Source organism: Penaeus chinensis, chromosome 31 (genome assembly GCF_019202785.1).
Source record: "Penaeus chinensis breed Huanghai No. 1 chromosome 31, ASM1920278v2, whole genome shotgun sequence".
Lineage (NCBI taxonomy): Eukaryota > Metazoa > Arthropoda > Malacostraca > Decapoda > Penaeidae > Penaeus > Penaeus chinensis.
In genome coordinates, this window is record NC_061849.1 from 31,756,249 (window position 1) to 31,783,748 (window position 27,500).

The 27,500-nt window shown below is 36.3% G+C and overlaps 5 protein-coding genes and 2 pseudogenes across 5 annotated transcripts; all 7 read left to right on the forward strand.

The window, feature by feature from the left end:
* Positions 1 to 505: 505 nt before the first annotated feature.
* Positions 506 to 3,995, forward strand: LOC125042140 (annotated as a pseudogene).
* A 1,573-nt stretch (positions 3,996 to 5,568) lies between these two features.
* Positions 5,569 to 7,453, forward strand: LOC125042170 (annotated as a pseudogene).
* A 1,633-nt stretch (positions 7,454 to 9,086) lies between these two features.
* On the forward strand, positions 9,087 to 10,999 carry LOC125041847 (rhodopsin-like). Its single transcript, XM_047637185.1, has 2 exons — positions 9,087 to 9,164; positions 9,788 to 10,999. Exon 2 carries the CDS (start codon positions 9,788 to 9,790, stop codon positions 10,916 to 10,918), a length of 1,131 nt encoding a protein of 376 aa, XP_047493141.1. The 5' UTR covers positions 9,087 to 9,164; the 3' UTR covers positions 10,919 to 10,999.
* A 1,635-nt stretch (positions 11,000 to 12,634) lies between these two features.
* On the forward strand, positions 12,635 to 14,491 carry LOC125041852 (rhodopsin-like). Its single transcript, XM_047637196.1, has 2 exons — positions 12,635 to 12,712; positions 13,352 to 14,491. The coding sequence occupies exon 2, from the start codon at positions 13,352 to 13,354 to the stop codon at positions 14,480 to 14,482; it is 1,131 nt and encodes a 376-aa protein (XP_047493152.1). The 5' UTR covers positions 12,635 to 12,712; the 3' UTR covers positions 14,483 to 14,491.
* Positions 14,492 to 16,188: 1,697 nt separating this feature from the next.
* On the forward strand, positions 16,189 to 18,144 carry LOC125041854 (rhodopsin-like). Its single transcript, XM_047637201.1, has 2 exons — positions 16,189 to 16,281; positions 16,933 to 18,144. Exon 2 carries the CDS (start codon positions 16,933 to 16,935, stop codon positions 18,061 to 18,063), a length of 1,131 nt encoding a protein of 376 aa, XP_047493157.1. The 5' UTR covers positions 16,189 to 16,281; the 3' UTR covers positions 18,064 to 18,144.
* A 2,297-nt stretch (positions 18,145 to 20,441) lies between these two features.
* LOC125041865 (rhodopsin-like) lies at positions 20,442 to 21,572 on the forward strand. Its single transcript, XM_047637232.1, has one exon. It carries the CDS (start codon positions 20,442 to 20,444, stop codon positions 21,570 to 21,572), a length of 1,131 nt encoding a protein of 376 aa, XP_047493188.1.
* Positions 21,573 to 24,000: 2,428 nt separating this feature from the next.
* LOC125041876 (rhodopsin-like) lies at positions 24,001 to 25,165 on the forward strand. Its single transcript, XM_047637246.1, has one exon. It carries the CDS (start codon positions 24,001 to 24,003, stop codon positions 25,129 to 25,131), a length of 1,131 nt encoding a protein of 376 aa, XP_047493202.1. The 3' UTR covers positions 25,132 to 25,165.
* Positions 25,166 to 27,500: the final 2,335 nt, after the last annotated feature.

Here is a 27,500-nt window from a genome sequence, read left to right on the forward strand (position 1 = left end):
TCATTGCCGATTTGGGGGATCTGTTCGGGGTTTTACTTTTGTTGTTCGTGTGGGAAACACGAAGCTGAAGAAAGGGGTCTGTGGTGCAACGTGTGTTATCCTTTAACAAGTGAAATAGTGAAACAAGTGAAGGTAACCCAGGAAAGTCTCACCCTGATGTACGCCACAATGAACAGCCGCCCTCTTACTGAAATCCTGAGCGACGTCACAGAACCAGAAGCTTCAACCCCTGACCATACCCTGAGAATGAATGTAGGAAAAGGTATCCAGGTGCAGACAGAAAACAACGCATCATTTGACTGCATATATCACCGAGCCTGGATCCACGCACAAGTCCTAGCATATAAGTTCTGGGGAAAAGATGAAGAGCTGAGTATCTGAACACAATGAGGAAGAGACAAAGACAATTGAAGCCATCTCGAAATCTTCAGGAAAGAGACCTTGTCTCATTGTCGAACAACGTACACCAAGAAATAAGTGAAGGCTAGATAGGGTGATAGAGGCTATGGCCGGTGAAAGTGATCACGTGAAAAAGGCTAAGGTTCAGATTAGTTCTGGACTCCTCATCAGAACTGTCGTGAGGTTATGCCTCTTAGAAGCATTATTATTCGAAACAGTGTGATTATTTTGTTGCTCCACTGTGGAGCAAAGGTGGGAGTGTAGCCGCTGTTATATCACATACTTCGTATCAGCAGCTGGTATATCGTATTTTTGGTATATCATGTATTCTGTAACAATACGGAGAGGCCCGTATGGCATAAATTCATCTTCTATGTCACGATCGCTGGGAAGGCGTCGGCGAGTACCACCGGGTCAACACATGGTCCGTATCAGCCATAAGAGCTGACCTGTCAAGAAACGTGTTTGTGTGAGGGGTCGTGCCATAGGAAGTGGTGACGGCTCTTCATATGATCAATTCTGTGAGATAACACGATCGCGACCTAACTAATGTATAATATATGAAGTAGAATGTTACTTGACGTTGTAGCCTGTGTATGTTCATAGTATGATAGCAGTTCGAGAGGAACCTCCTTGCCGTCGAGACGCCCACATCATTCTGGAATCAGACCGTTATTCTGATTTCTGACTGTTCCCGCAATGCGTATGTATCCAATATTTGTAGGAAGTTCTTATTATGTAATCTAACGTGAGTTGTTATTTAGTGGCTTTGAAATATTTTTGCATTTATACAATCGATGTATTATTTAACAGGTTTGACCGCTACTGAATAAACCCTGAGCGAGTGCTACGCAGTGGTATCAGTCACCCTAGACCCATTGACAATATCTTAGGCGTTCTCCGGCGTCCACACATATACATATATAAAAATATATATATAAATATATACATATATATATATTTATATATATACGTATATATACATATATATATTTATATATATGTATATATACACATATATATTTACATGTATATATATACATATATATAAATATATATGAATATATGTGTGTGTGTATATGTATATGTATATATATACTTATATATATGCCGTAGCACGCTTAATTACCGACGTGACTTGACCATTCAGTCCATGTATATGGACCTCTGTGCATATCATGTCTTACACGTAAGAAACAATAAAGCGAAAAGACTTTCTGGATATTCGTGTGTTTTCTTGTACTTCCCTTCGTTGTTCTACTTTGTCCTTATTTGTTCGAGATGAATTCCACATATGTGCATGTGTGTATGTGTGTCTATATATATATATATATATATATATATATATATATATATATATATATATATATATGTATGTATATATACACACATATATATGCATATATATACGAAAATAAATAGATAAATATATATATGTATATATACATATACATACATATGTATATGTATGTATGTATGTATCACATACACATACACACACACACACACACACACACACACACACACACACACACACACACACACACACACACACACACACACACACACACACACACGTATGCATTTGCATATATGTAAATAGAGATTATAATTCATTGTATTCGACTATATTGCAAAATTAATATTAGCGCTATATATATGTATGTGTGTGTGTGTGTGTGTGTGTGTGTGTGTATTCGATTCACCGAGCAATTTATTAGAGAATACTATACTTCGGGAGGTTAAATGCTAATTGTCATTATTAATGAAAATGCATGCTTCTAAATCGGTGCAGATACAATAACGTATAATGTATCATCCCAGCATAAGGAGTAAATGATTTTGAAATTGATATTAAACAAACATTATTAAATGTTGGCGATGGCAGTACCTAGAGAGAATATATGAGTGTTTTACCGAATCGCATTCAGTTGATTTTTTATGTTAGATAGCTTGATAGTTTTTCCTTGCTGTTATATAACGGTAGTTGATAACAATCTTGTGTATGCATATCACGAAACCTAAAGATACAACTGGTCGTGCTAGGTAATCTTGTAATGTGTATTCAGTCGGCTATTTAAGTTTGCATTTTCACCCAGGTCCCAAATTACTTGACAGGAACTCAGGCAGAAGTGTCTCCCACTGAAGTAGTTCGTTATTGCAATTTCTTCGGGTCGAGAGAAGCTCTTTTGTTCCGAAAGTAAGAAGAATTATTCATGGAATGTAAAAAAATCTATAACTGTGATTTTTTCTGCGCCGAATGTAGTCCGTTTTCCTATCATTAGAACTTCATAATCTGAAGAAAAAATAAAGGTAAAAACAAATATATATATATATATATATATATATATATATATGTGTGTACGTATGCATATGAATATAATCATGTAAATCTTTATAATTACTTATTACATATGCTTACGTATTTAATTATCTGGTCATTCATTTGTGACACATTCATGCGGATAATATCCATTACAGATGTCATCGTGGAACGGCCCAATCCAGGACACTGTCCTTCCATCTACCAATCCTTATGGGAACTATACAGTGGTAGATACAGTGTCAGAAGGCCTACTCCACATGGTACATTCTCACTGGTACCAGTTCCCTCCAATGAATCCCCTCTGGTATGGACTTCTCGGTTTTGGATGGTTATTATGGGATCGCTATCACTGGCTGGTAACTTCGTTGTCATCTGGGTATTCATGACAACAAAAGCCCTACGATCAGCTGCCAATCTTTTGGTCGTCAACTTGGCTATCTCCGACTTCTTCATGATGCTTACTATGACTCCTCCTCTTTTTGTCAACGCTTACTGGGGAACATGGATTCTCAGTGCATTCTTCTGTGAGGTCTACGCTTTCCTCGGCTACGTGTCCATCTGGTCCATGGTCTTCATCACTGCTGACCGATACGTCATCGTCAAGGGAGTGTCTGCTGAACCTCTCACATCTGGTGGAGCCATGTTGAGAATTGCTGGCACTTGGCTTTTCACTCTTGCCTGGTGCCTTCCTCCCTTCTTCGGATGGAACCGTTATGTGCCTGAGTGTAACATGCTTGCATGTGGTACTGACTACCTGACCGAGACTGAACTCTCCAGGAGCTATCTGTACGTCTACTCTGTATGGGTATATCTTTTCCTTCTTGCCTACACCATCTACAGTTACACTTTCATCGTTAAGGCTGTTTCTGCTTACGAGAAGGGAATGCGAGAACAAGCTAAGAAGATGGGAGTCAAGTCCTTGAGGAGTGAGGAAGCTCAGAAGACCTCAGCTGAATGCCGTCTGTGCAAGGTTGCTCTCATGACCGTCACCCTGTGGTTCGTGGCCTGGACCCCATACTTCATCATCAACTGGGGAGGTATGTTCAACAAGCCCATGGTTACTCCTCTTTTCTCCATCTGGGGCTCCGTCTTCGCCAAGGCCAACGCCGTCTACAACCCCATCGTGTACGCCATCAGCCACCCCAAGTACCGTGCTGCCCTTAAAAAGAAGTTGCCTTGCCTTGCTTGTGCTACTGATGGCCGAGATGGAGGTTCTGACGCCGGATCTACTGCTACTGCTCAGGTCTCTGAGAAGACCGAGTCTGCCTAAGGAACCAATTTGTTGATTTTTCTAAAATCAAAGTCTTGTTCTCAATCCCTTATTATTGAGTTAGAATAAAAACTCCCTGCATCTAAACTACGATTTTTTTTATGTTTTTATTTTACAAATGAAACCATGTTGAAAACTCCTGTTCAATATTTTAGTAAACAATTTATTTTAAGAAAGAAAAGACGGACAGAAACTATATATACTGTACATGCAATGCACGGATGAAATGCCCTTAAACAGGTGCCAAAAAGCACAATACTGAAGTAAATTCCACGCATCCATTAAAATATATACTAGCCTTAATAAGGAAGAAAATATAATTGAAAAAAAAATACATGCATTCATATATAGCTACGTACATATGGGTGTGTGTGTATATATATATGCGTATTTAACCCAATGCCACAGGGGAAAATGAATAAAAAATGGGGGAAATGCTGTGCTCATTTTCTATATTTTTGTGAAATGTCTGCACATAGATGGCTTTGCCAGTGGCTTAGCCACAGAGGAGTCAATTAGTAGACCCTGTGACCTTACGTGATTTGTATTGACGAGAAAAATGTATTTCTTATTAGTGCTATGAACATCGATGTTAGTTTTATTATAAACATTATAATTACTATAATGTTATAAACATTAATAACAGCAAAATAAGATAACGTAAAATGTTTTCGTAAATCAAAGAAAAGGGTAAACGGGCGAGACCGGCAGTACTCGTAATACACATCATACATACACATTATGTTCACCAGTCATCCTTAAATCTATAGTGGAATCAAGTGAACTGAAAGAATAAACCTCCAAAAAAATAGAAATAGTTTAGCTAAATATATTTCTAATATATTAGAAATATACATATTTTGAAGAAAAAAAAACCTACGTTATCAAAAAATATCCTAGTTTACCCTTTGATAGATTTTCATGTATGCTGTTCATATGTTTTGTCCTTCCTATAAATTTTGATGACCGAAAGGATATTCTATAAAACATCTTTACAGGTTAATAATCTTTATGAATAATAACGCTAATTAAAGTTGTTGTTACATTAATTATACTTCAATGATATTACTAAGTTTCGGGTCAAATTAGTTTATGTTGACTTCCATATCAAAATATTGGTTGAAGAGATCAATTTTTTTTTTTTTTTTCTTATAAACGTATGAGGTCCTTTACATAATTGTTCGGGTGATAACCTTATGAACTTATAGTGAGGTATTAAAGGATATACGGGCACTTATATATTCGTACTTTGAACTTACAGGAAGGTAGTTATCAAAAACGCCTGTATGAATAAATAAGTTTTCGATTGACATTAACCAGTGTCAGGTCAAAAGTCATCCGCATAATAACTTTTCCCCTTCAAAGATTCAGTATAAGAAACACAAAAGAAATTCAAAGCTTTCGGGACATATATTTGAAGTATCAAAAATCAGTCAAGCACAAACATGTATGTCTGTATATATGTGTTGGAGGACGAAGAAGTCGGTAATCTTATAACGTAAATACAAAGCTCCGCATGACTATATAAGAAGCGCATGCGAACCTGCGTTCCCAGTTACCTTCCGGGACTTAGCCAGAGAGGTGGTGCTTCGCCGAAGTAGTTCGATTCTGAAATTTCTTCAGCGGAAAAATCTTTTGTCGCAAAGGTAATTTCTGGAAACTATCTTTGTTTTCAGACCGAATATTCATGTGGAAACTTTAATTCGTTAGAATTGAAAAAAAAGAAAAGAAAAAAAAACAGGGTCATCCATACTAATAAAGACTAAGTATGAATGAGAATTAGTATCTTCAAATATATCTCTTGTATTGTGAAGTTATTCAAATTCATTCATACCTTTTCAACATTTCTCAACATGAATACGGTTTATCAGTACTTCTTCTTTCGCCTAAAGTCTAAAAGAAAAAAAATCCTTTTCAATGCTTGCTTAAGTAAATACATCTCACATACGCACATGCCTCCCTCATTTGTATATATATATTTATGTATGTATGTATATATATTTCGTATTTCATATCAAGGTCGGAAAATCTAGAACTTCTTGTCTCATCCCTTAATATATTCATTTTGTACAAAAAAGGCTTTTCTAATATAACATATATTTGTTTTTTGTATTGCTTATGTTTCTTTATAGTCTATATTCATACCAATTAATCTTTAGACCTTTTTCTATTTTCTTGTGTACATAAAAAATGCATGAACACATATTATATTGCAATGACTAACTCATAACCGACATTGTAAATTCCATTGCAGATGTCGTCAGGGAACAGCCCAGTTCAGGACACTGTCCTTCCATCCACCAATCCCTATGGGAACTATACAGTGGTGGACACTGTACCAGAAAGCATGCTCCATATGGTGCGTTCTCACTGGTACCAGTTCCCTCCAATGAATCCTCTCTGGTCTTCTCGGCTTCTGGATGACTGTCATGGGAACATTGTCTATAGCTGGTAACTTTGTTGTCATCTGGGTATTCATGAATACCAAGAGTCTGCGATCACCTGCCAACCTGTTAGTTGTCAACTTAGCCCTCTCCGACTTCTTTATGATGGTCACCATGACTCCTTTTCTGGTCTATGCTTATTGGGAAACGTGAGTTCTCGGAGCATTCTTCTGTGAGATCTATGCCTTCTTCGGTTCATTCTTCGGCTGCGTGTCCATCTGGTCCATGGTCTTCATCACTGCTGACCGATACAACGTCATCATCAAGGGAGTGTCTGTTGAACCTCTCACATCTGGTGGAACCATGTTGAGGATTGCTGGCACTTGGCTTTTCACTCTTGCCTGGTGCCTTCCTCCCTTCTTCGGATGGAACCGTTATGTGCCTGAGGGTAACATGCTTGCATGTGGTACTGACTACCTGACCGAGACTGAACTCTCCAGGAGCTATCTGTACGTCTAGTCTGTATGGGTATATCTTTTCCCTCTTGCCTACATCATCTACAGCTACAATTTCATCGTAAAGGCTGTCGCTGCTCACGAGAAGGGAATGCGAGAAAAAGTTAAGAAGTTAAGAGTCAAGTCCTTGAGGAGTGAGGAAGCTCAGAAGACCTCTGCTGAATGCCGTCTGTGCAAGGTTGCTCTCATGACCGTCACCCTGTGGTTCGTGGCATGGACCTCATACTTCATCATCAACTGGGGAGGCATGTTCAACAAACCCATTGTCACTCCTCTTTTCTCCATCTGGGGTTCCGTCTTCGCCAAGGCCAACGCCGTCTACAACCCCATCGTGTACGCCATCAGCCACCCCAAGTACCGAGCTGCCCTTGAGAAGAAGCTGCCTTGCCTATCCTGTGCTACTGATGGCCGAGATGGAGGTTCTGACGCCGGATCCACTGCTACTGCTGAAACGTCTGAGAAGACCGAGTCTGCCTAAGGCACCATGTTATTTTCTAAAATCAAAGTCTTGTAATCAGTCCCTTTATATTGAATTAGAATAAAAACTCCCAGCATCTGACCCTCGACTTTAATAGTAACCTGTTTTCTTTTTTTTCTTTGACAAATTAAACCATATTGAAATCACCTGTTCAATATTTTAGTAAACAATCTATTTTCAAGTAAGAAAAGAATAATAGAAAAAAAAACTGTACATACAATGTATGGATGGAATGCTTTTAAAACAGATGCGGAAAAGCACAATGCTGAAGTAAATTCAACATATCCATTAAACTATGTGCTAGCTTTATTAAGAAAGATAAAATAGAAGAATAAAAGAAAATCCATGTATCCATCTATAGTCTCGTGCATATATGTGTGTGTATGTATATGTATATATATACATACACACATATAAATGTGTGTTCTATGTATATACATCCTTGTCATTGTACTTATGTGAATACATAAATTAATTTGTGCATGTGTATGTAAGCATGTGTTTGTGTGTGTGGGATATATTATGTGTATGTTTTTATGTGTCCATTATATATATATATATATATATATATATATATATATATATATGCGTCCTTATATATTCATATATATAGATAGAGAGAGAGTGTGTAATAATGTATTTATATATAAACATAAACATGGTTGAATAAAAGAACACAAAAACGAATATAGACACATAATCGCAAAACATATGTATGTATGTCTATATCTTTCAGTACAAAACTATGCAAGTAATGAAGAAAAGGTTAATAATAGTGAAACAATCTTATGCTTTTAGAATTATATGCAGTGCAGATTGATAGATCAACATGCAGTTTTTCTGTTTTAATAGACAGATTTTTATTATTACTATTTTATATCTGTAAAACGAAAGAAATCGCAACCGATGAATAGATTCATAACATTTGGCAAATATGATTTTTGTTAACTAATTAATCAGGGGTCCTCCTTAAATCAACCATGAAATCAAATGAATTGAAGGGATAAAAACACTAACAAAAGAGAGATAGTTCAGCTGAAAATATTCAAAATCTACAAATTTTGAAAACCCCTACATAAAAGATGTCCCGATCTTCCTTTTCGTAGACTTTTATTTTGTCTGCCGTTCATATGTTCTTATCCTTACTAGAAATTTTGATGGCCGAAAGAATACTCTATAAAAGATCTAATGGCATTAATTATAATCAGCTGATATTCACTGAGTTTTCGGGTTGAAATAGGTTTATGTTGACTTTCATATCAAAATTCTTGTTGAAGAGATCAAAAATTATTTTTCCTATAAACATATGAGGTCCTTTATATAATCATGTGGATGTTAACTGAATTTATAGTGGGGTAGTAGAGGAAATACGGGCACTTATATACTTTAACCTTAGTAAGCGGTAGTAAAGAGACCCCAGACGCCTGTATAATTAGAAAATTTTCCAATGATACTAATCAGTGTTAGATCAAAGGTTATCCGAATAATTTTTCACCTTCCAGGATTCGCTTTTCTTAATAACAGAATATAAGAAACAAAAGAAAGTCAGAGCTTCGGGGATATACATCTGTGAAGTATTAAAAAATCAAGCATGTATATCAGTATGTATGTATTAGAGGACGAAGAAGTCGGTAATCTTATAATGTAAATAGAAAGCTCCGCATGACTATATAAGAAGCGCATGCGAACCTGCATTCCCAGTTACCTTCCGGGACTCAGCCAGAGAGGTGGTGCTTCGCCGAAGTAGTTCGATTCTGAAATTTCTTCGGCGGAAAAATCTTTTGTCGCAAAGGTAATTTCTGGAAACTAATTTTGTTTTCAGACCGAATATTCATGTGGAAACTTTAATTCGTCAGAATTGGGAAAACAGGGTCATTCATACTAATATAGAAAGGGTATGAATGAGAATTAATATCTTCAAATATGTCTCTTGTATTGTGAAGATATTTAAACACATTCATACCTTTTCTATATTTCACAATATGAATACGGTTTATCAGTACTTCTTCTTTCGCCTAAAGTCTAAAAGAAAAAAAAGATCAATGTTTGCCCTAAGCAAATACATGTCACATACGCATATGTCTCCCTCATTTATGTGTGCGTATATATATATAAATATATATATATATGTGTATGTATGTATGTATGTATATATATATATCTTGCATTTCATATTCAAGTCGGAAGATCTTGAACTCTTGTCTCATTCCTCAATATACTCATTTTGTACAGAATAGGCTTTTACTTATATAACATATCTCATCCTTTTTAATTTGTATGTTTTTCCTTATTGTCTATATTCATACCAATTAATCTTTAGCTTTTTTTCTCTTTTCTTGTGTTCATAAAAAATGCATGAACAAATATTATATTGCAATGACTAACTCATAACCGACATTGTAAATTCCATTACAGATGTCGTCTTGGAACAGCCCAGTTCAGGACACTGTCCTTCCATCCACCAATCCCTATGGGAACTATACAGTGGTGGACACTGTACCAGAAAGCATGCTCCATATGGTGCATTCTCACTGGTACCAGTTCCCTCCAATGAATCCTCTCTGGTATGGTCTTCTCGGCTTCTGGATGACTGTCATGGGAACTTTGTCTATAGCTGGTAACTTTGTTGTCATCTGGGTATTCATGAATACCAAGAGTTTGCGATCACCTGCCAACCTGTTAGTTGTCAACTTAGCCATCTCCGACTTCTTTATGATGCTCACCATGACTCCTCCTCTTCTGGTCAATGCTTATTGGGGAACGTGGGTTCTCGGAGCATTCTTCTGTGAGATCTATGCCTTCTTCGGTTCATTCTTCGGCTGCGTGTCCATCTGGTCCATGGTCTTCATCACTGCTGACCGATACAACGTCATCGTCAAGGGAATGTCTGCTGAACCTCTCACATCTGGTGGAGCCATGTTGAGGATTGCTGGCACTTGGCTTTTCACTCTTGCCTGGTGCCTTCCTCCCTTCTTCGGATGGAACCGTTATGTGCCTGAGGGTAACATGCTTGCATGTGGTACTGACTACTTGACCGAGACTGAACTCTCCAGGAGCTATCTGTACGTCTACTCTGTATGGGTATATCTTTTCCCTCTTGCCTACATCATCTACAGCTACACTTTCATCGTTCAGGCTGTCGCTGCTCACGAGAAGGGAATGCGAGAACAGGCCAAGAAGATGGGAATCAAGTCTCTGAGAAGTGAGGAAGCTCAGAAGACCTCAGCTGAGTGCCGTCTGTGCAAGGTTGCTCTCATGACCGTGACTCTGTGGTTCGTAGCATGGACCCCCTACTTCGTCATCAACTGGGGAGGCATGTTCAACAAACCCATTGTCACTCCTCTTTTCTCCATCTGGGGTTCCGTCTTCGCCAAGGCCAACGCCGTCTACAACCCCATCGTGTACGCCATCAGCCACCCCAAGTACCGAGCTGCCCTTGAGAAGAAGCTGCCTTGCCTATCCTGTGCTACTGAGGGCCAAGATGGAGGTTCTGACGCCGGATCCACTGCTACTGCTGAAACGTCTGAGAAGACCGAGTCTGCCTAAGGCACCATGTTATTTTCTAAAATCAAAGTCTTGTAATCAGTCCCTTTATATTGAATTAGAATAAAAACTCCCAGCATCTGACCCTCGACTTTAATAGTAACCTGTTTTCTTTCTTTCTTTGACAAATGAAACCATATTGAAATCACCTGTTCAATATTTTAGTAAACAATTTATTTTCAAGTAAGAAAAAAATAATAAACAAATAAACTGTACATACAATGTATGGATGGATTGTTTTTAAAACAGATGCGAAAAAGCACAATGCTGAAGTAAATTCAACATATCCATTAAAATATGTGCTAGCTTTATTAAGAAAGATAAAATAGAAGAATATAAGAATATTCATGCATCCATCTATAGTCTCGTGCATATGTGTTTGTGTACGTTTATGTATATATATATATATACATACACATATAAATGTGTGTGTTCTGTGTATATACATCCTTGTCATTGTACTTATGTGAATACATGAATTAATTTGTGCATGTGTATGTAAGCATGTGTTTGTGTGTGCTGGATATGTTATGTGTATGTTTTTATGTGTCCATTATATATATATATATATATATATATATATATATATATGCGTCCTTATATATTCATATATATAGATAGAGAGAGAGTGTGTAATAATGTATTTATATATAAACATAAACATGGTTGAATAAAAGAACACAAAAACGAATATAGACACATAATCGCAAAACATATGTATGTATGTCTATATCTTTCAGTACAAAACTATGCAAGTAATGAAGAAAAGGTTAATAATAGTGAAACAATCTTATGCTTTTAGAATTATATGCAGTGCAGATTGATAGATCAACATGCAGTTTTTCTGTTTTAATAGACAGATTTTTATTATTACTATTTTATATCTGTAAAACGAAAGAAATCGCAACCGATGAATAGATTCATAACATTTGGCAAATATGATTTTTGTTCACTAATTAATCAGGGGTCCTCCTTAAATCAACCATGAAATCAAATGAATTGAAGGGATAAAAACACTAACAAAAGAGAGATAGTTCAGCTGAAAATATTCAAAATCTACAAATTTTGAAAACCCCTACATAAAAGATGTCCCGATCTTCCTTTTCGTAGACTTTTATTTTGTCTGCCGTTCATATGTTCTTATCCTTACTAGAAATTTTGATGGCCGAAAGAATACTTTATAAAAGATCTAATGGCATTAATTATAATCAGCTGATATTCACTGAGTTTTCGGGTTGAAATAGGTTTATGTTGACTTTCATATCAAAATTCTTGTTGAAGAGATCAAAAATTATTTTTCCTATAAACATATGAGGTCCTTTATATAATCATGTGGATGTTAACTGAATTTATAGTGGGGTAGTAGAGGAAATACGGGCACTTATATACTTTAACCTTAGTAAGCGGTAGTAAAGAGACCCCAGACGCCTGTATAATTAGAAAATTTTCCAATGATACTAATCAGTGTTAGATCAAAGGTTATCCGAATAATTTTTCACCTTCCAGGATTCGCTTTTCTTAATAACAGAATATAAGAAACAAAAGAAAGTCAGAGCTTCGGGGATATACATCTGTGAAGTATTAAAAAATCAAGCATGTATATCAGTATGTATGTATTAGAGGACGAAGAAGTCGGTAATCTTATAATGTAAATAGAAAGCTCCGCATGACTATATAAGAAGCACATGCGAACCTGCATTCCCAGTTACCTTTCCGGGACTCAGCCAGAGAGGTGGTGCTTCGCCGAAGTAGTTCGATTCTGAAATTTCTTCGGCGGAAAAATCTTTTGTCGCAAAGGTAATTTCTGGAAACTAATTTTGTTTTCAGACCGAATATTCATGTGGAAACTTTAATTCGTCAGAATTGGGAAAACAGGGTCATTCATACTAATATAGAAAGGGTATGAATGAGAATTGATATCTTCAAATATGTCTCTTGTATTGTGAAGATATTTAAACACATTCATACCTTTTCTATATTTCACAATATGAATACGGTTTATCAGTACTTCTTCTTTCGCCTAAAGTCTAAAAGAAAAAAAAGATCAATGTTTGCCCTAAGTAAATACATGTCACATACGCATATGTCTCCCTCATTTATGTGTGCGTATATATATATATATAAATATATATATATATATATATATATATAAATGTATGTATGTATGTATATATATATATATCTTGCATTTCATATTCAAGTCGGAAGATCTTGAACTCTTGTCTCATTCCTCAATATACTCATTTTGTACAGAATAGGCTTTTACTTATATAACATATCTCATCCTTTTTAATTTGTATGTTTTTCCTTATTGTCTATATTCATACCAATTAATCTTTAGCCTTTTTTCTCTTTTCTTGTGTTCATAAAAAATGCATGAACAAATATTATATTGCAATGACTAACTCATAACCGACATTGTAAATTCCATTACAGATGTCGTCTTGGAACAGCCCAGTTCAGGACACTGTCCTTCCATCCACCAATCCCTATGGGAACTATACAGTGGTGGACACTGTACCAGAAAGCATGCTCCATATGGTGCATTCTCACTGGTACCAGTTCCCTCCAATGAATCCTCTCTGGTATGGTCTTCTCGGCTTCTGGATGACTGTCATGGGAACTTTGTCTATAGCTGGTAACTTTGTTGTCATCTGGGTATTCATGAATACCAAGAGTTTGCGATCACCTGCCAACCTGTTAGTTGTCAACTTAGCCATCTCCGACTTCTTTATGATGCTCACCATGACTCCTCCTCTTCTGGTCAATGCTTATTGGGGAACGTGGGTTCTCGGAGCATTCTTCTGTGAGATCTATGCCTTCTTCGGTTCATTCTTCGGCTGCGTGTCCATCTGGTCCATGGTCTTCATCACTGCTGACCGATACAACGTCATCGTCAAGGGAATGTCTGCTGAACCTCTCACATCTGGTGGAGCCATGTTGAGGATTGCTGGCACTTGGCTTTTCACTCTTGCCTGGTGCCTTCCTCCCTTCTTCGGATGGAACCGTTATGTGCCTGAGGGTAACATGCTTGCATGTGGTACTGACTACTTGACCGAGACTGAACTCTCCAGGAGCTATCTGTACGTCTACTCTGTATGGGTATATCTTTTCCCTCTTGCCTACATCATCTACAGCTACACTTTCATCGTTCAGGCTGTCGCTGCTCACGAGAAGGGAATGCGAGAACAGGCCAAGAAGATGGGAATCAAGTCTCTGAGAAGTGAGGAAGCTCAGAAGACCTCAGCTGAGTGCCGTCTGTGCAAGGTTGCTCTCATGACCGTGACTCTGTGGTTCGTAGCATGGACCCCCTACTTCGTCATCAACTGGGGAGGCATGTTCAACAAACCCATTGTCACTCCTCTTTTCTCCATCTGGGGTTCCGTCTTCGCCAAGGCCAACGCCGTCTACAACCCCATCGTGTACGCCATCAGCCACCCCAAGTACCGAGCTGCCCTTGAGAAGAAGCTGCCTTGCCTATCCTGTGCTACTGAGGGCCAAGATGGAGGTTCTGACGCCGGATCCACTGCTACTGCTGAAACGTCTGAGAAGACCGAGTCTGCCTAAGGCACCATGTTATTTCCTAAAATCAAGGTCTTGTAATCAGTCCCTTTATATTAAATTAGAATAAAAACTCCCAGCATCTGACCCTCGACTTTAATAGTAACCTGTTTTCTTTCTTTCTTTGACAAATGAAACCATATTGAAATCACCTGTTCAATATTTTAGTAAACAATTTATTTTCAAGTAAGAAAAAAATAATAAACAAATAAACTGTACATACAATGTATGGATGGAATGTTTTTAAAACAGATGCGAAAAAGCACAATGCTGAAGTAAATTCAACATATCCATTAAAATATGTGCTAGCTTTATTAAGAAAGATAAAATAGAAGAATATAAGAATATTCATGCATCCATCTATAGTCTCGTGCATATGTGTTTGTGTACGTTTATGTATATATATATATATATATATATATATATATATAAACATACACATATAAATGTGTGTTCTGTGTATATACATCCTTGTCATTGTACTTATGTGAATACATGAATTAATTTGTGCATGTGTATGTAAGCATGTGTTTGTGTGTGCTGGATATGTTATGTGTATGTTTTTATGTGTCCATTATATATATATATATATATATATATGCGTCCTTATATATTCATATATATAGATAGAGAGAGAGTGTGTAATAATGTATTTATATATAATTATAAACATGGTTGAATAAAAGAACACAAAAACGAATATAGACACATAATCGCAAAACATATGTATGTATGTCTATATCTTTCAGTACAAAACTATGCAAGTAATGAAGAAAAGGTTAATAATAGTGAAACAATCTTATGCTTTTAGAATTATATGCAGTGCAGATTGATAGATCAACATGCAGTTTTTCTGTTTTAATAGACAGATTTTTATTATTACTATTTTATATCTGTAAAACGAAAGAAATCGCAACCGATGAATAGATTCATAACATTTGGCAAATATGATTTTTGTTAACTAATTAATCAGGGGTCCTCCTTAAATCAACCATGAAATCAAATGAATTGAAGGGATAAAAACACTAACAAAAGAGAGATAGTTCAGCTGAAAATATTCAAAATCTACAAATTTTGAAAACCCCTACATAAAAGATGTCCCGATCTTCCTTTTCGTAGACTTTTATTTTGTCTGCCGTTCATATGTTCTTATCCTTACTAGAAATTTTGATGGCCGAAAGAATACTTTATAAAAGATCTAATGGCATTAATTATAATCAGCTGATATTCACTGAGTTTTCGGGTTGAAATAGGTTTATGTTGACTTTCATATCAAAATTCTTGTTGAAGAGATCAAAAATTATTTTTCCTATAAACATATGAGGTCCTTTATATAATCATGTGGATGTTAACTGAATTTATAGTGGGGTAGTAGAGGAAATACGGGCACTTATATACTTTAACCTTAGTAAGCGGTAGTAAAGAGACCCCAGACGCCTGTATAATTAGAAAATTTGCCAATGATACTAATCAGTGTTAGATCAAAGGTTATCCGAATAATTTTTCACCTTCCAGGATTCGCTTTTCTTAATAACAGAATATAAGAAACAAAATAAAGTCAGAGCTTCGGGGATATACATCTGTGAAGTATTAAAAAATCAAGCATGTATATCAGTATGTATGTATTAGAGGACGAAGAAGTCGGTAATCTTATAATGTAAATAGAAAGCTCCGCATGACTATATAAGAAGCGCATGCGAACCTGCATTCCCAGTTACCTTCCGGGACTCAGCCAGAGAGGTGGTGCTTCGCCGAAGTAGTTCGATTCTGAAATTTCTTCGGCGGAAAAATCTTTTGTCGCAAAGGTAATTTCTGGAAACTAATTTTGTTTTCAGACCGAATATTCATGTGGAAACTTTAATTCGTCAAAATTGGGAAAACAGGGTAATTCATACTAATATAGAAAGGGTATGAATGAGAATTAATATCTTCAAATATGTCTCTTGTATTGTGAAGATATTTAAACACATTCATACCTTTTCTATATTTCACAATATGAATACGGTTTATCAGTACTTCTTCTTTCGCCTAAAGTCTAAAAGAAAAAAAAGATCAATGTTTGCCCTAAGTAAATACATGTCACATACGCATATGTCTCCCTCATTTATGTGTGCGTATATATATATAAATATATATATATATGTATGTATGTATGTATGTATGTATGTATATATATATATATATATATATATATATATATATCTTGCATTTCATATTCAAGTCGGAAGATCTTGAACTCTTGTCTCATTCCTCAATATACTCATTTTGTACAGAATAGGCTTTTACTTATATAACATATCTCATCCTTTTTAATTTGTATGTTTTTCCTTATTGTCTATATTCATACCAATTAATCTTTAGCTTTTTTTCTCTTTTCTTGTGTTCATGAAAAATGCATGAACAAATATTATATTGCAATGACTAACTCATAACCGACATTGTAAATTCCATTACAGATGTCGTCTTGGAACAGCCCAGTTCAGGACACTGTCCTTCCATCCACCAATCCCTATGGGAACTATACAGTGGTGGACACTGTACCAGAAAGCATGCTCCATATGGTGCATTCTCACTGGTACCAGTTCCCTCCAATGAATCCTCTCTGGTATGGTCTTCTCGGCTTCTGGATGACTGTCATGGGAACTTTGTCTATAGCTGGTAACTTTGTTGTCATCTGGGTATTCATGAATACCAAGAGTTTGCGATCACCTGCCAACCTGTTAGTTGTCAACTTAGCCATCTCCGACTTCTTTATGATGCTCACCATGACTCCTCCTCTTCTGGTCAATGCTTATTGGGGAACGTGGGTTCTCGGAGCATTCTTCTGTGAGATCTATGCCTTCTTCGGTTCATTCTTCGGCTGCGTGTCCATCTGGTCCATGGTCTTCATCACTGCTGACCGATACAACGTCATCGTCAAGGGAATGTCTGCTGAACCTCTCACATCTGGTGGAGCCATGTTGAGGATTGCTGGCACTTGGCTTTTCACTCTTGCCTGGTGCCTTCCTCCCTTCTTCGGATGGAACCGTTATGTGCCTGAGGGTAACATGCTTGCATGTGGTACTGACTACTTGACCGAGACTGAACTCTCCAGGAGCTATCTGTACGTCTACTCTGTATGGGTATATCTTTTCCCTCTTGCCTACATCATCTACAGCTACACTTTCATCGTTCAGGCTGTCGCTGCTCACGAGAAGGGAATGCGAGAACAGGCCAAGAAGATGGGAATCAAGTCTCTGAGAAGTGAGGAAGCTCAGAAGACCTCAGCTGAGTGCCGTCTGTGCAAGGTTGCTCTCATGACCGTGACTCTGTGGTTCGTAGCATGGACCCCCTACTTCGTCATCAACTGGGGAGGCATGTTCAACAAACCCATTGTCACTCCTCTTTTCTCCATCTGGGGCTCCGTCTTCGCCAAGGCCAACGCCGTCTACAACCCCATCGTGTACGCCATCAGCCACCCCAAGTACCGAGCTGCCCTTGAGAAGAAACTACCTTGCCTATCCTGTGCTACTGAGGGCCAAGATGGAGGTTCTGACGCCGGATCCACTGCTACTGCTGAAACGTCTGAGAAGACCGAGTCTGCCTAAGGCACCATGTTATTTTCTAAAATCAAAGTCTTGTAATCAGTCCCTTTATATTGAATTAGAATAAAAACTCCCAGCATCTGACCCTCGACTTTAATAGTAACCTGTTTTCTTTCTTTCTTTGACAAATTAAACCATATTGAAATCACCTGTTCAATATTTTAGTAAACAATTTATTTTCAAGTAAGAAAAGAATAATAAACAAATAAACTGTACATACAATGTATGGATGGATTGTTTTTAAAACAGATGCGAAAAAGCACAATGCTGAAGTAAATTCAACATATCCATTAAAAAATGTGCTAGCTTTATTAAGAAAGATAAAATAGAAAAAATATAAGAATATTCATGCATCCATCTATAGTCTCGTGCATATGTGTTTGTGTATGTATATGTATATATACATACACATATAAATGTGTGTGTTCTATGTATATACATCCTTGTCATTGTACTTATGTGTATACATTAATTTATTTGTGCATGTGTATGTAAGCTTGTGTTTGTGTGTGTGGGATATGTTATGTGTATGTTTTTATGTGTCCATTATATATATATATATATATATATATATACATATATATGCGTCCTTATATATTCATATATATAGATAGAGAGAGAGTGTGTAATAAAGTTTTTTATTTACAAACATAAACATGGTTGAATAAAAGAACACAAAAACAAATATAGACACATAATCGCAAAACACATGTATGTATGTATGTATATATCTTTCAGTACAAAACTATGCAAGTAATAAAGAAAATGTTAATAATAGTGAAACAATCATATGCTTTTAGAATTATATGCAGTGCAGATTGATACATCAACATGAAGTTTTTCTGTTTTAATAGACAGTTTTTTTATTATTATTATTTTCTCTCTGTAAATGGAAAGAAATCGCAACCGATGAATATATTCATAACATTTGACAAATATGTTTTTTGTTCACCAATAAATCACTGGTCCTCCTTGAATCAACCATGAAATCAAATGAATTGAAGGGATAAAAACACAAAAAACAAAAGAGAGATAGCTCAGCTGAAAATATTCAAAATATACAAATTTTGAAAACCCCTACATAAAAGATGTCCCAATCTTCCTTTTCGTAGATTTTTATTTTGTCTGCCGTTCATATGTTCTTGTCCTTACTAGAAATTTTGATGACCAAAAGGATGCATTATAAAAGATCTAATGGCATTAATTATAATCAGCTGATATTCACTAAGGTTTCAGGTTGAAATAGGTTTATGTTGACTTTCTTATCAAAGTTTTTGTTGAAGAGATCAAAAATTATTTTTCCTATAAACATATGTTGTCCTTTATATAATCATGTGGATGTTAACTGAAAGAATTTATAGTGAGGTAATAGAGGAAATACGGGCATTTATATACTTTAACCTTAGTAAGCGGTAGTAAAGAAACCCCAGACGCCTGTATAATTAGAAAATTTTCCAATGATACTAATCAGTGTTAGGTCAAAGGTTATCCGAATAATTGTTCACCTTTCAGGATTCGCTATTCTTAATAACAGAGTATAAGAAACAAAAGAAAGTCAGAGCTTCGGGGATATACATCTGTGAAGTATTAAAAAATCAAGCATGTATATCTGTATGTATGTAATGGAGGACGAAGAAGTCGGTAATCTTATAATGTAAATACAAAGCTCCACATGACTATATAAGAAGCGCATGCGAACCTGCATTCCCAGTTACCTTGCGGGACTCAGCCAGAGAGGTGGTGCTTCGCCGAAGTAGTTCGATTCTGAAATTTCTTCGGCGGAAAAATCTTTTGTCGCAAAGGTAATTTCTGGAAACTAATTTTGTTTTCAGACCGAATATTCATGTGGAAACTTTAATTCGTCAGAATTGGGAAAACAGGGTCATTCATACTAATATAGAAAGGGTATGAATGAGAATTGATATCTTCAAATATGTCTCTAGTATTGTGAAGATATTTAAACACATTCATACCTTTTCTATATTTCACAACATGAATACGGTTTATCAGTACTTCTTCTTTCGTCTAAAGTCTCAAAGAAAAAAAAATCAATGTTTGCCCTAAGTAAATACATGTCACATACGCATATGTCTCCCTCATTTATGTGTGCGTATATATATATATATATATATATATATATATGTATGTATGTATATATATATCTTACATTTCATATTCAAGTCGGAAGATCTTGAACAGAATAGGCTTTAATTTATATAACATTTTTTATCTTTTTTAATTCATATGTGTTTCTTTATAGTCTATATTCATACCAATTAATCTTTAGCCTTTTTTTATTTTCTTGTTTACATAAAAAATGCATGAACAAATATTATATTGCAATGACTAACTCATAATCGACATTGTAAATGCCATTGCAGATGTCGTCATGGAACAGCCCAGTTCAGGACACTGTCCTTCCATCCACCAATCCCTATGGGAACTTTACAGTGGTGGACACTGTACCAGAAAGCATGCTCCATATGGTGCATTCTCACTGGTACCAGTTCCCTCCAATGAATCCTCTCTGGTATGGTCTTCTCGGCTTCTGGATGACTGTCATGGGAACTTTGTCTATAGCTGGTAACTTTGTTGTCATCTGGGTATTCATGAATACCAAGAGTCTGCGATCACCTGCCAACCTGTTAGTTGTCAACTTAGCCTTCTCCGACTTCTTTATGATGCTCACCATGACTCCTCCTCTTCTGGTCAATGCTTATTGGGGAACGTGGGTTCTCGGAGCATTCTTCTGTGAGATCTATGCCTTCTTCGGTTCATTCTTCGGCTGCGTGTCCATCTGGTCCATGGTCTTCATCACTGCTGACCGATACAACGTCATCGTCAAGGGAATGTCTGCTGAACCTCTCACATCTGGTGGAGCCATGTTGAGGATTGCTGGCACTTGGCTTTTCACTCTTGCCTGGTGCCTTCCTCCCTTCTTCGGATGGAACCGTTATGTGCCTGAGGGTAACATGCTTGCATGTGGTACTGACTACCTGACCGAGACTGAACTCTCAAGGAGCTATCTGTACGTCTACTCAGTGTGGGTATATCTTTTCCCTCTTGCCTACATCATCTACAGCTACACTTTCATCGTTAAGGCTGTCGCTGCTCACGAGAAGGGAATGCGAGAACAGGCCAAGAAGATGGGAGTCAAGTCTCTGAGAAGCGAGGAAGCCCAGAAGACCTCTGCTGAATGCCGTCTGTGCAAGGTTGCTCTCATGACCGTGACTCTGTGGTTCGTAGCATGGACCCCCTACTTCGTCATCAACTGGGGAGGCATGTTCAACAAACCCATTGTCACTCCTCTTTTCTCCATCTGGGGCTCCGTCTTCGCCAAGGCCAACGCCGTCTACAACCCCATCGTGTACGCCATCAGCCACCCCAAGTACCGAGCTGCCCTTGAGAAGAAGCTGCCTTGCCTATCCTGTGCTACTGAGGGCCAAGATGGAGGTTCTGACGCCGGATCCACTGCTACTGCTGAAACGTCTGAGAAGACTGAGTCTGCCTAAGGCACCATGTTATTTTCTAAAATCAAGGTCTTGTAATCAGTCCCTTTATATTGAATTAGAATAAAAACTCCCAGCATCTGACCCTCGACTTTAATAGTAACCTGTTTTCTTTCTTTCTTTGACAAATTAAACCATATTGAAATCACCTGTTCAATATTTTAGTAAACAATCTATTTTCAAGTAAGAAAAGAAGAATAGAAAAATAAACTGTACATACAATGTATGGATTGAATGCTTTAAAACAGATGCGGAAAAGCACAATGCTGAAGTAAATTCAACATATCCATTAAAATATGTGCTAGCTTTATTAAGAAATATAAAATAGAAGAATAGAAGAAAATTCATGCATCCATCTATAGTCTCGTGCATATGTGTTTGTGTATGTATATGTATATATATACATATACATATAAATGTGTGTGTTCTGTGTATATACATCCTTGTCATTGTACTTATGTGTATACATAAATTAATTTGTGCATGTGTATGTAAGCTTGTGTTTGTGTGTGTGGGATATGTTATGTGTATGTTTTTATGTGTCCATTATATATATATATATATATATATATATATATATATATATATATATTATATGCGTCCTTATATATCCATATATATAGATAGAGAGAGAATGTGTAATAAAGTTTTTATTTACAAACATAAACATGGTTGCATAAAAGAACACAAACACAAATATAGACACATAATCGCAAACCACATGTATGTATGTATGTCTATATCTTTCAGTACAAAACCATGCAAGTAATAAAGAAAATGTTAATAATAGTGAAACAATCTTATGCTTTTAGAATTATATGCAGTGCAGATTGATACATCAACATGATTTTTTTCTGTTTTAATAGACAGTTTTTTATTATTATTATTTTATCTCTGTAAAACGAAAGAAATCGCAACCGATGAATAGATTCATAACATTTGGCAAATATGTTTTTTGTTCACCAACAAATCACTGGTCCTCCTTAAATCAACCATGAAATCAAATGAATTGAAGGGATACAAACACTAACAAAAGAGAGATAGTTCAGCTGAAAATATTCAAAATCTACAAATTTTGAAAACCCCTACATAAAAGATGTCCCGATCTTCCTTTTCGTAGACTTTTATTTTGTCTGCCGTTCATATGTTCTTGTCCTTACTAGAAATTTTGATGGCCGAAAGAATGCTTTATAAAAGATCTAATGACATTAATTATAATCAGCTGATATTCACTGAGTTTTCGGGTTGAAATAGGTTTATGTTGACTTTCATATCAAAATTCTTGTTGAAGAGTTCAAAAATTATTTTTCCAATAAACATATGTTGTCCTTTATATAATCATGTGGATGTTAACTGAAGAATTTATAGTGAGGTAATAGAGGAAATACGGGCACTTATATACTTTAACCTTAGTAATCGGTAGTAAAGAAACCCCAGACGCCTGTATAATTAGAAAATTTTCCAATGATACTAATCAGTGTTACGTCAAAGGTTATCCGAATCATTTTTTCACCTTCCAGGATTCGCTATTTTTAATAACAGAATATAAGAAACAAAAGAAAGTCAGAGCTTCGGGGATATACATCTGTGAAGTATTAAAAAATCAAGCATGTATATCTGTATGTATGTATTGGAGGACGAAGAAGTCGGTAATCTTATAACGTAAATACAAAGCTCCACATGACTATATAAGAAGCGCATGCGAACCTGCATTCCCAGTTACCTTCCGGGACTCAGCCAGAGAGGTGGTGCTTCGCCGAAGTAGTTCGATTCTGAAATTTCTTCGGCGGAAAAATCTTTTGTCGCAAAGGTAATTTCTGGAAACTATTTTTGTTTTCAGATCGAATATTCATGTGGAAACTTTAATTCGTCAGAATTGGGAAAACAGGGTCATTCATACTAATATAGAAAGGGTATAAAGGAGAATTGATATCTTCAAATATGTCCCTTGTATTGTAAAGATATTTAAACACATTCATACCTTTTCTATATTTCACAACATGAATACGGTTTATCAGTACTTCTTCTTTCGCCTAAAGTCTCAAAGAAAAAAAAAATCAATGTTTGACCTAAGTAAATACATCTCACATACGCATATGTCTCCCTCATTTATGCGTGCGTATATATATTTATATATATGTATGTATGTATATATATGTATGTATGTATATATATATCTTACATTTCATATTCAAGTCGGAAGATCTTGAACTTCTTGTCTCATTCCTCAATATACTCATTTTGCACAGAATAGGCTTTAATTTATATAACATATTTTCCCTTTTTTAATTTTTATGTGTTTATTTATAGTCTATATTCATACCAATTAATCTTTAGCCTTTTTTTATTTTCTTGTGTACATAAAAAATGCATGAACAAATATTATTTTGCAATGACTAACTCATAACCGACATTGTAAATTCCATTGCAGATGTCGTCGTGGAACAGCCCAGTCCAGGACACTGTCCTTCCATCCACCAATCCCTATGGGAACTATACAGTGGTGGACACTGTACCAGAAAGCATGCTCCATATGGTGCATTCTCACTGGTACCAGTTCCCTCCAATGAATCCTCTCTGGTATGGTCTTCTCGGCTTCTGGATGACTGTCATGGGAACATTGTCTATAGCTGGTAACTTTGTTGTCATCTGGGTATTCATGAATACCAAGAGTCTGCGATCACCTGCCAACCTATTAGTTGTCAACTTAGCCTTCTCCGACTTCTTTATGATGCTCACCATGACTCCTCCTCTTCTGGTCAATGCTTATTGGGGAACGTGGGTTCTCGGAGCATTCTTCTGTGAGATCTATGCCTTCTTCGGTTCATTCTTCGGCTGCGTGTCCATCTGGTCCATGGTCTTCATCACTGCTGACCGATACAACGTCATCGTCAAGGGAATGTCTGCTGAACCTCTCACATCTGGTGGAGCCTTGTTGAGGATTGCTGGCACTTGGCTTTTCACTCTTGCCTGGTGCCTTCCTCCCTTCTTCGGATGGAACCGTTATGTGCCTGAGGGTAACATGCTTGCATGTGGTACTGACTACCTGACGGAGACTGAACTCTCCAGGAGCTATCTGTACGTCTACTCTGTATGGGTATATCTTTTCCCTCTTGCCTACATCATCTACAGCTACACTTTCATTGTTAAGGCTGTCGCTGCTCACGAGAAGGGAATGCGAGAACAGGCCAAGAAGATGGGAGTCAAGTCTCTGAGAAGCGAGGAAGCCCAGAAGACCTCTGCTGAATGCCGTCTATGTAAGGTTGCTCTCATGACCGTGACTCTGTGGTTCGTAGCATGGACCCCCTACTTCGTCATCAACTGGGGAGGCATGTTCAACAAACCCATTGTCACTCCTCTTTTCTCCATCTGGGGCTCCGTCTTCGCCAAGGCCAACGCCGTCTACAACCCCATCGTGTACGCCATCAGCCACCCCAAATACCGAGCTGCCCTTGAGAAGAAGCTGCCTTGCCTATCCTGTGCTACTGATGGCCAAGATGGAGGTTCTGACGCCGGATCCACTGCTACTGCTGAAACGTCTGAGAAGACCGAGTCTGCCTAAGGCACCATGTTATTTTCTAAAATCAAGGTCTTGTTCTCAGTCCCTTTATATTGAATTAGAATAAAAACTCCCAGCATCTGACCCTCGACTTTAATAGTAACCTGTTTTCTTTTCTTTCTTTGACAAATTAAACCATATTGAAATCACCTGTTCAATATTTTAGTAAACAATCTATTTTCAAGTAAGAAAAGAATAGAAAAATAAACTGTACATACAATGTATGGATTGAATGCTTTTAAAACAGATGCGAAAAAGCACAATGCTGAAGTAAATTCAACATATCCATTAAAATATGTGCTAGCTTTATTAAGAAAGAGAAAATAGAAAAATATAAAAAAAAGTTCATGCATCTTTCTATAGTCTCGTGCATATTTGTTTGTATATATATGTATATAAATATATATACATACACATATATAAATGTTTTTGTATTCTATGTATGAACATCCTTGTCATTATACTTATATGTATACAAAAATGAATTTATGTATAAGTGTATGTAAGCATGTGTTTGTGTGTGTGGGATGTCATGTGTTTTTGTGTCCATTATATATGTATATATGCGTCCTTATATATTCATATTCATATATATTTATTTATATATACATATAGGTAGAAAGATAAATAGAGAAAGAGTGTAATAATGTATTTATATACAAACACAAACATAGTTGAATAAAAGAGCACAAACGCAAATATAGACACATAATAGCAAAACACACGTATCTTTCAGCACAAAGGCATGCAAGTAATAAAGAAAATGTTAATAATAGTGAAATAATTCTTATGCTTTTAGAATCATAAGCAGTGCAGATTAATAGATCAACTTCCAGCTTTTGTTTTAATAGACTGATTTTTTATCATTATCTTATCTCTGTAGAATAAGAGAAATCGCAACCGATGAATATATTCATAACATTTGGCAAATGTGATTTCTGTTCACCAATAAATCATTGGTCCTCCTTAAATCAACCGTGAAATCAAATGAATTGAAAGGATAAAAGCTCTAACAAAAAGAGTTCAGTTGAAAATATAAAAAAAATAACATACATTTTGAAAACCTTACATAAAAAAAGTTCTAATCTTCCATTTCATAGATCTTTATTTTGTCTGCTGTCCATATTTTCTTGTCCTTACTAGAAATTTCAATAACCGAAAGAATACTTTATAAAAGATCTGATGGCATTAATTATAATCGGCTGATATTCACTGAGGTTTCGGGTTGAAATAGGTTTATGATGACTTTCATATCAATTTTTTTGTTGAAGTGATCAATTATTTTTTTCTTATAAACGTATGAGGTCCTTTATATCCTTATTTCGATATTAACTGAAAGGCAATAGAGGAAATACGGGCACTTATATACTTTATGCTTACTGAGCGGTTGTAAAGAAACCACAGACGTCTGTATAATCAAATAAGTTTTCGATTGTACTAACAAGTGTTAGGTCAAAGGTCATCCGAAAAATAACTTTTCACCTTCCAGGATTCAATATTCTTAATAGTAGAGTATAAGAAACAGAGAAGAAAGTCCGAGCTTTACGGAGATATATTTGTAGTATTACAAATCAATCAAGCACAAACATGTACGTCTGTCTGTATGCATTGGAGGACGAAGAAGTCGGTAATCTTCTAATGTAAGTACAAAGCTTCACATGACTCTATCGGAAGCGCATGCGAACCTGTACTCCCAGTTACCTTGCGGGACTCAGCCAGAGAAATGGTGCTTCGCCGAAGTAGTTCGATTCTGAAATTTCTTCGGTGGAAAAATCTTTTGTCGTAAAGGTAATTTCTGGAATCTATTTTTTTCTGACCGAATATTCATGAAAAAAAATAACTAGTCAGAACTGGAAAAGCAGGTTTCATCCATTCCAATACTTGTTGTTTCGCCCAGTCTTAAAAAAAAGAAAAAGATAAAAAAGTTTAGTAATTTCTATTTCTTCCATACGTGTATGCCTCCCCATTAATCTATATAAATCTATATATGTATTAAACAATATATACAAGTGTGTGTGTGACATACCACAATATCGCACTGACGCGACAAAAAGAACATCGAAAATAAAAAACGACATAGACAACTTTTTATTCGTAGATGGCAAACTGTATCACAATCCTCTTGCATTTCATATTCAGGTCGGAAGATCTTGAACCTCTTATCTTATCCCTTATCCTTGTCTTGTACCTATCATGAATGGGCTTTTCTGATATAACTTCATTTTCTCTTTTTTCCTTTTAATGTGTCTCTTTGTTGTCATATTCATATCAATCAATCTTTAACTTTTTTATTTTCTTGCGTCCATAAAAATTGCATGAACAAATATTTTATTTGCAATAACCAATTCATAATCTACATTGTAAAATCCATT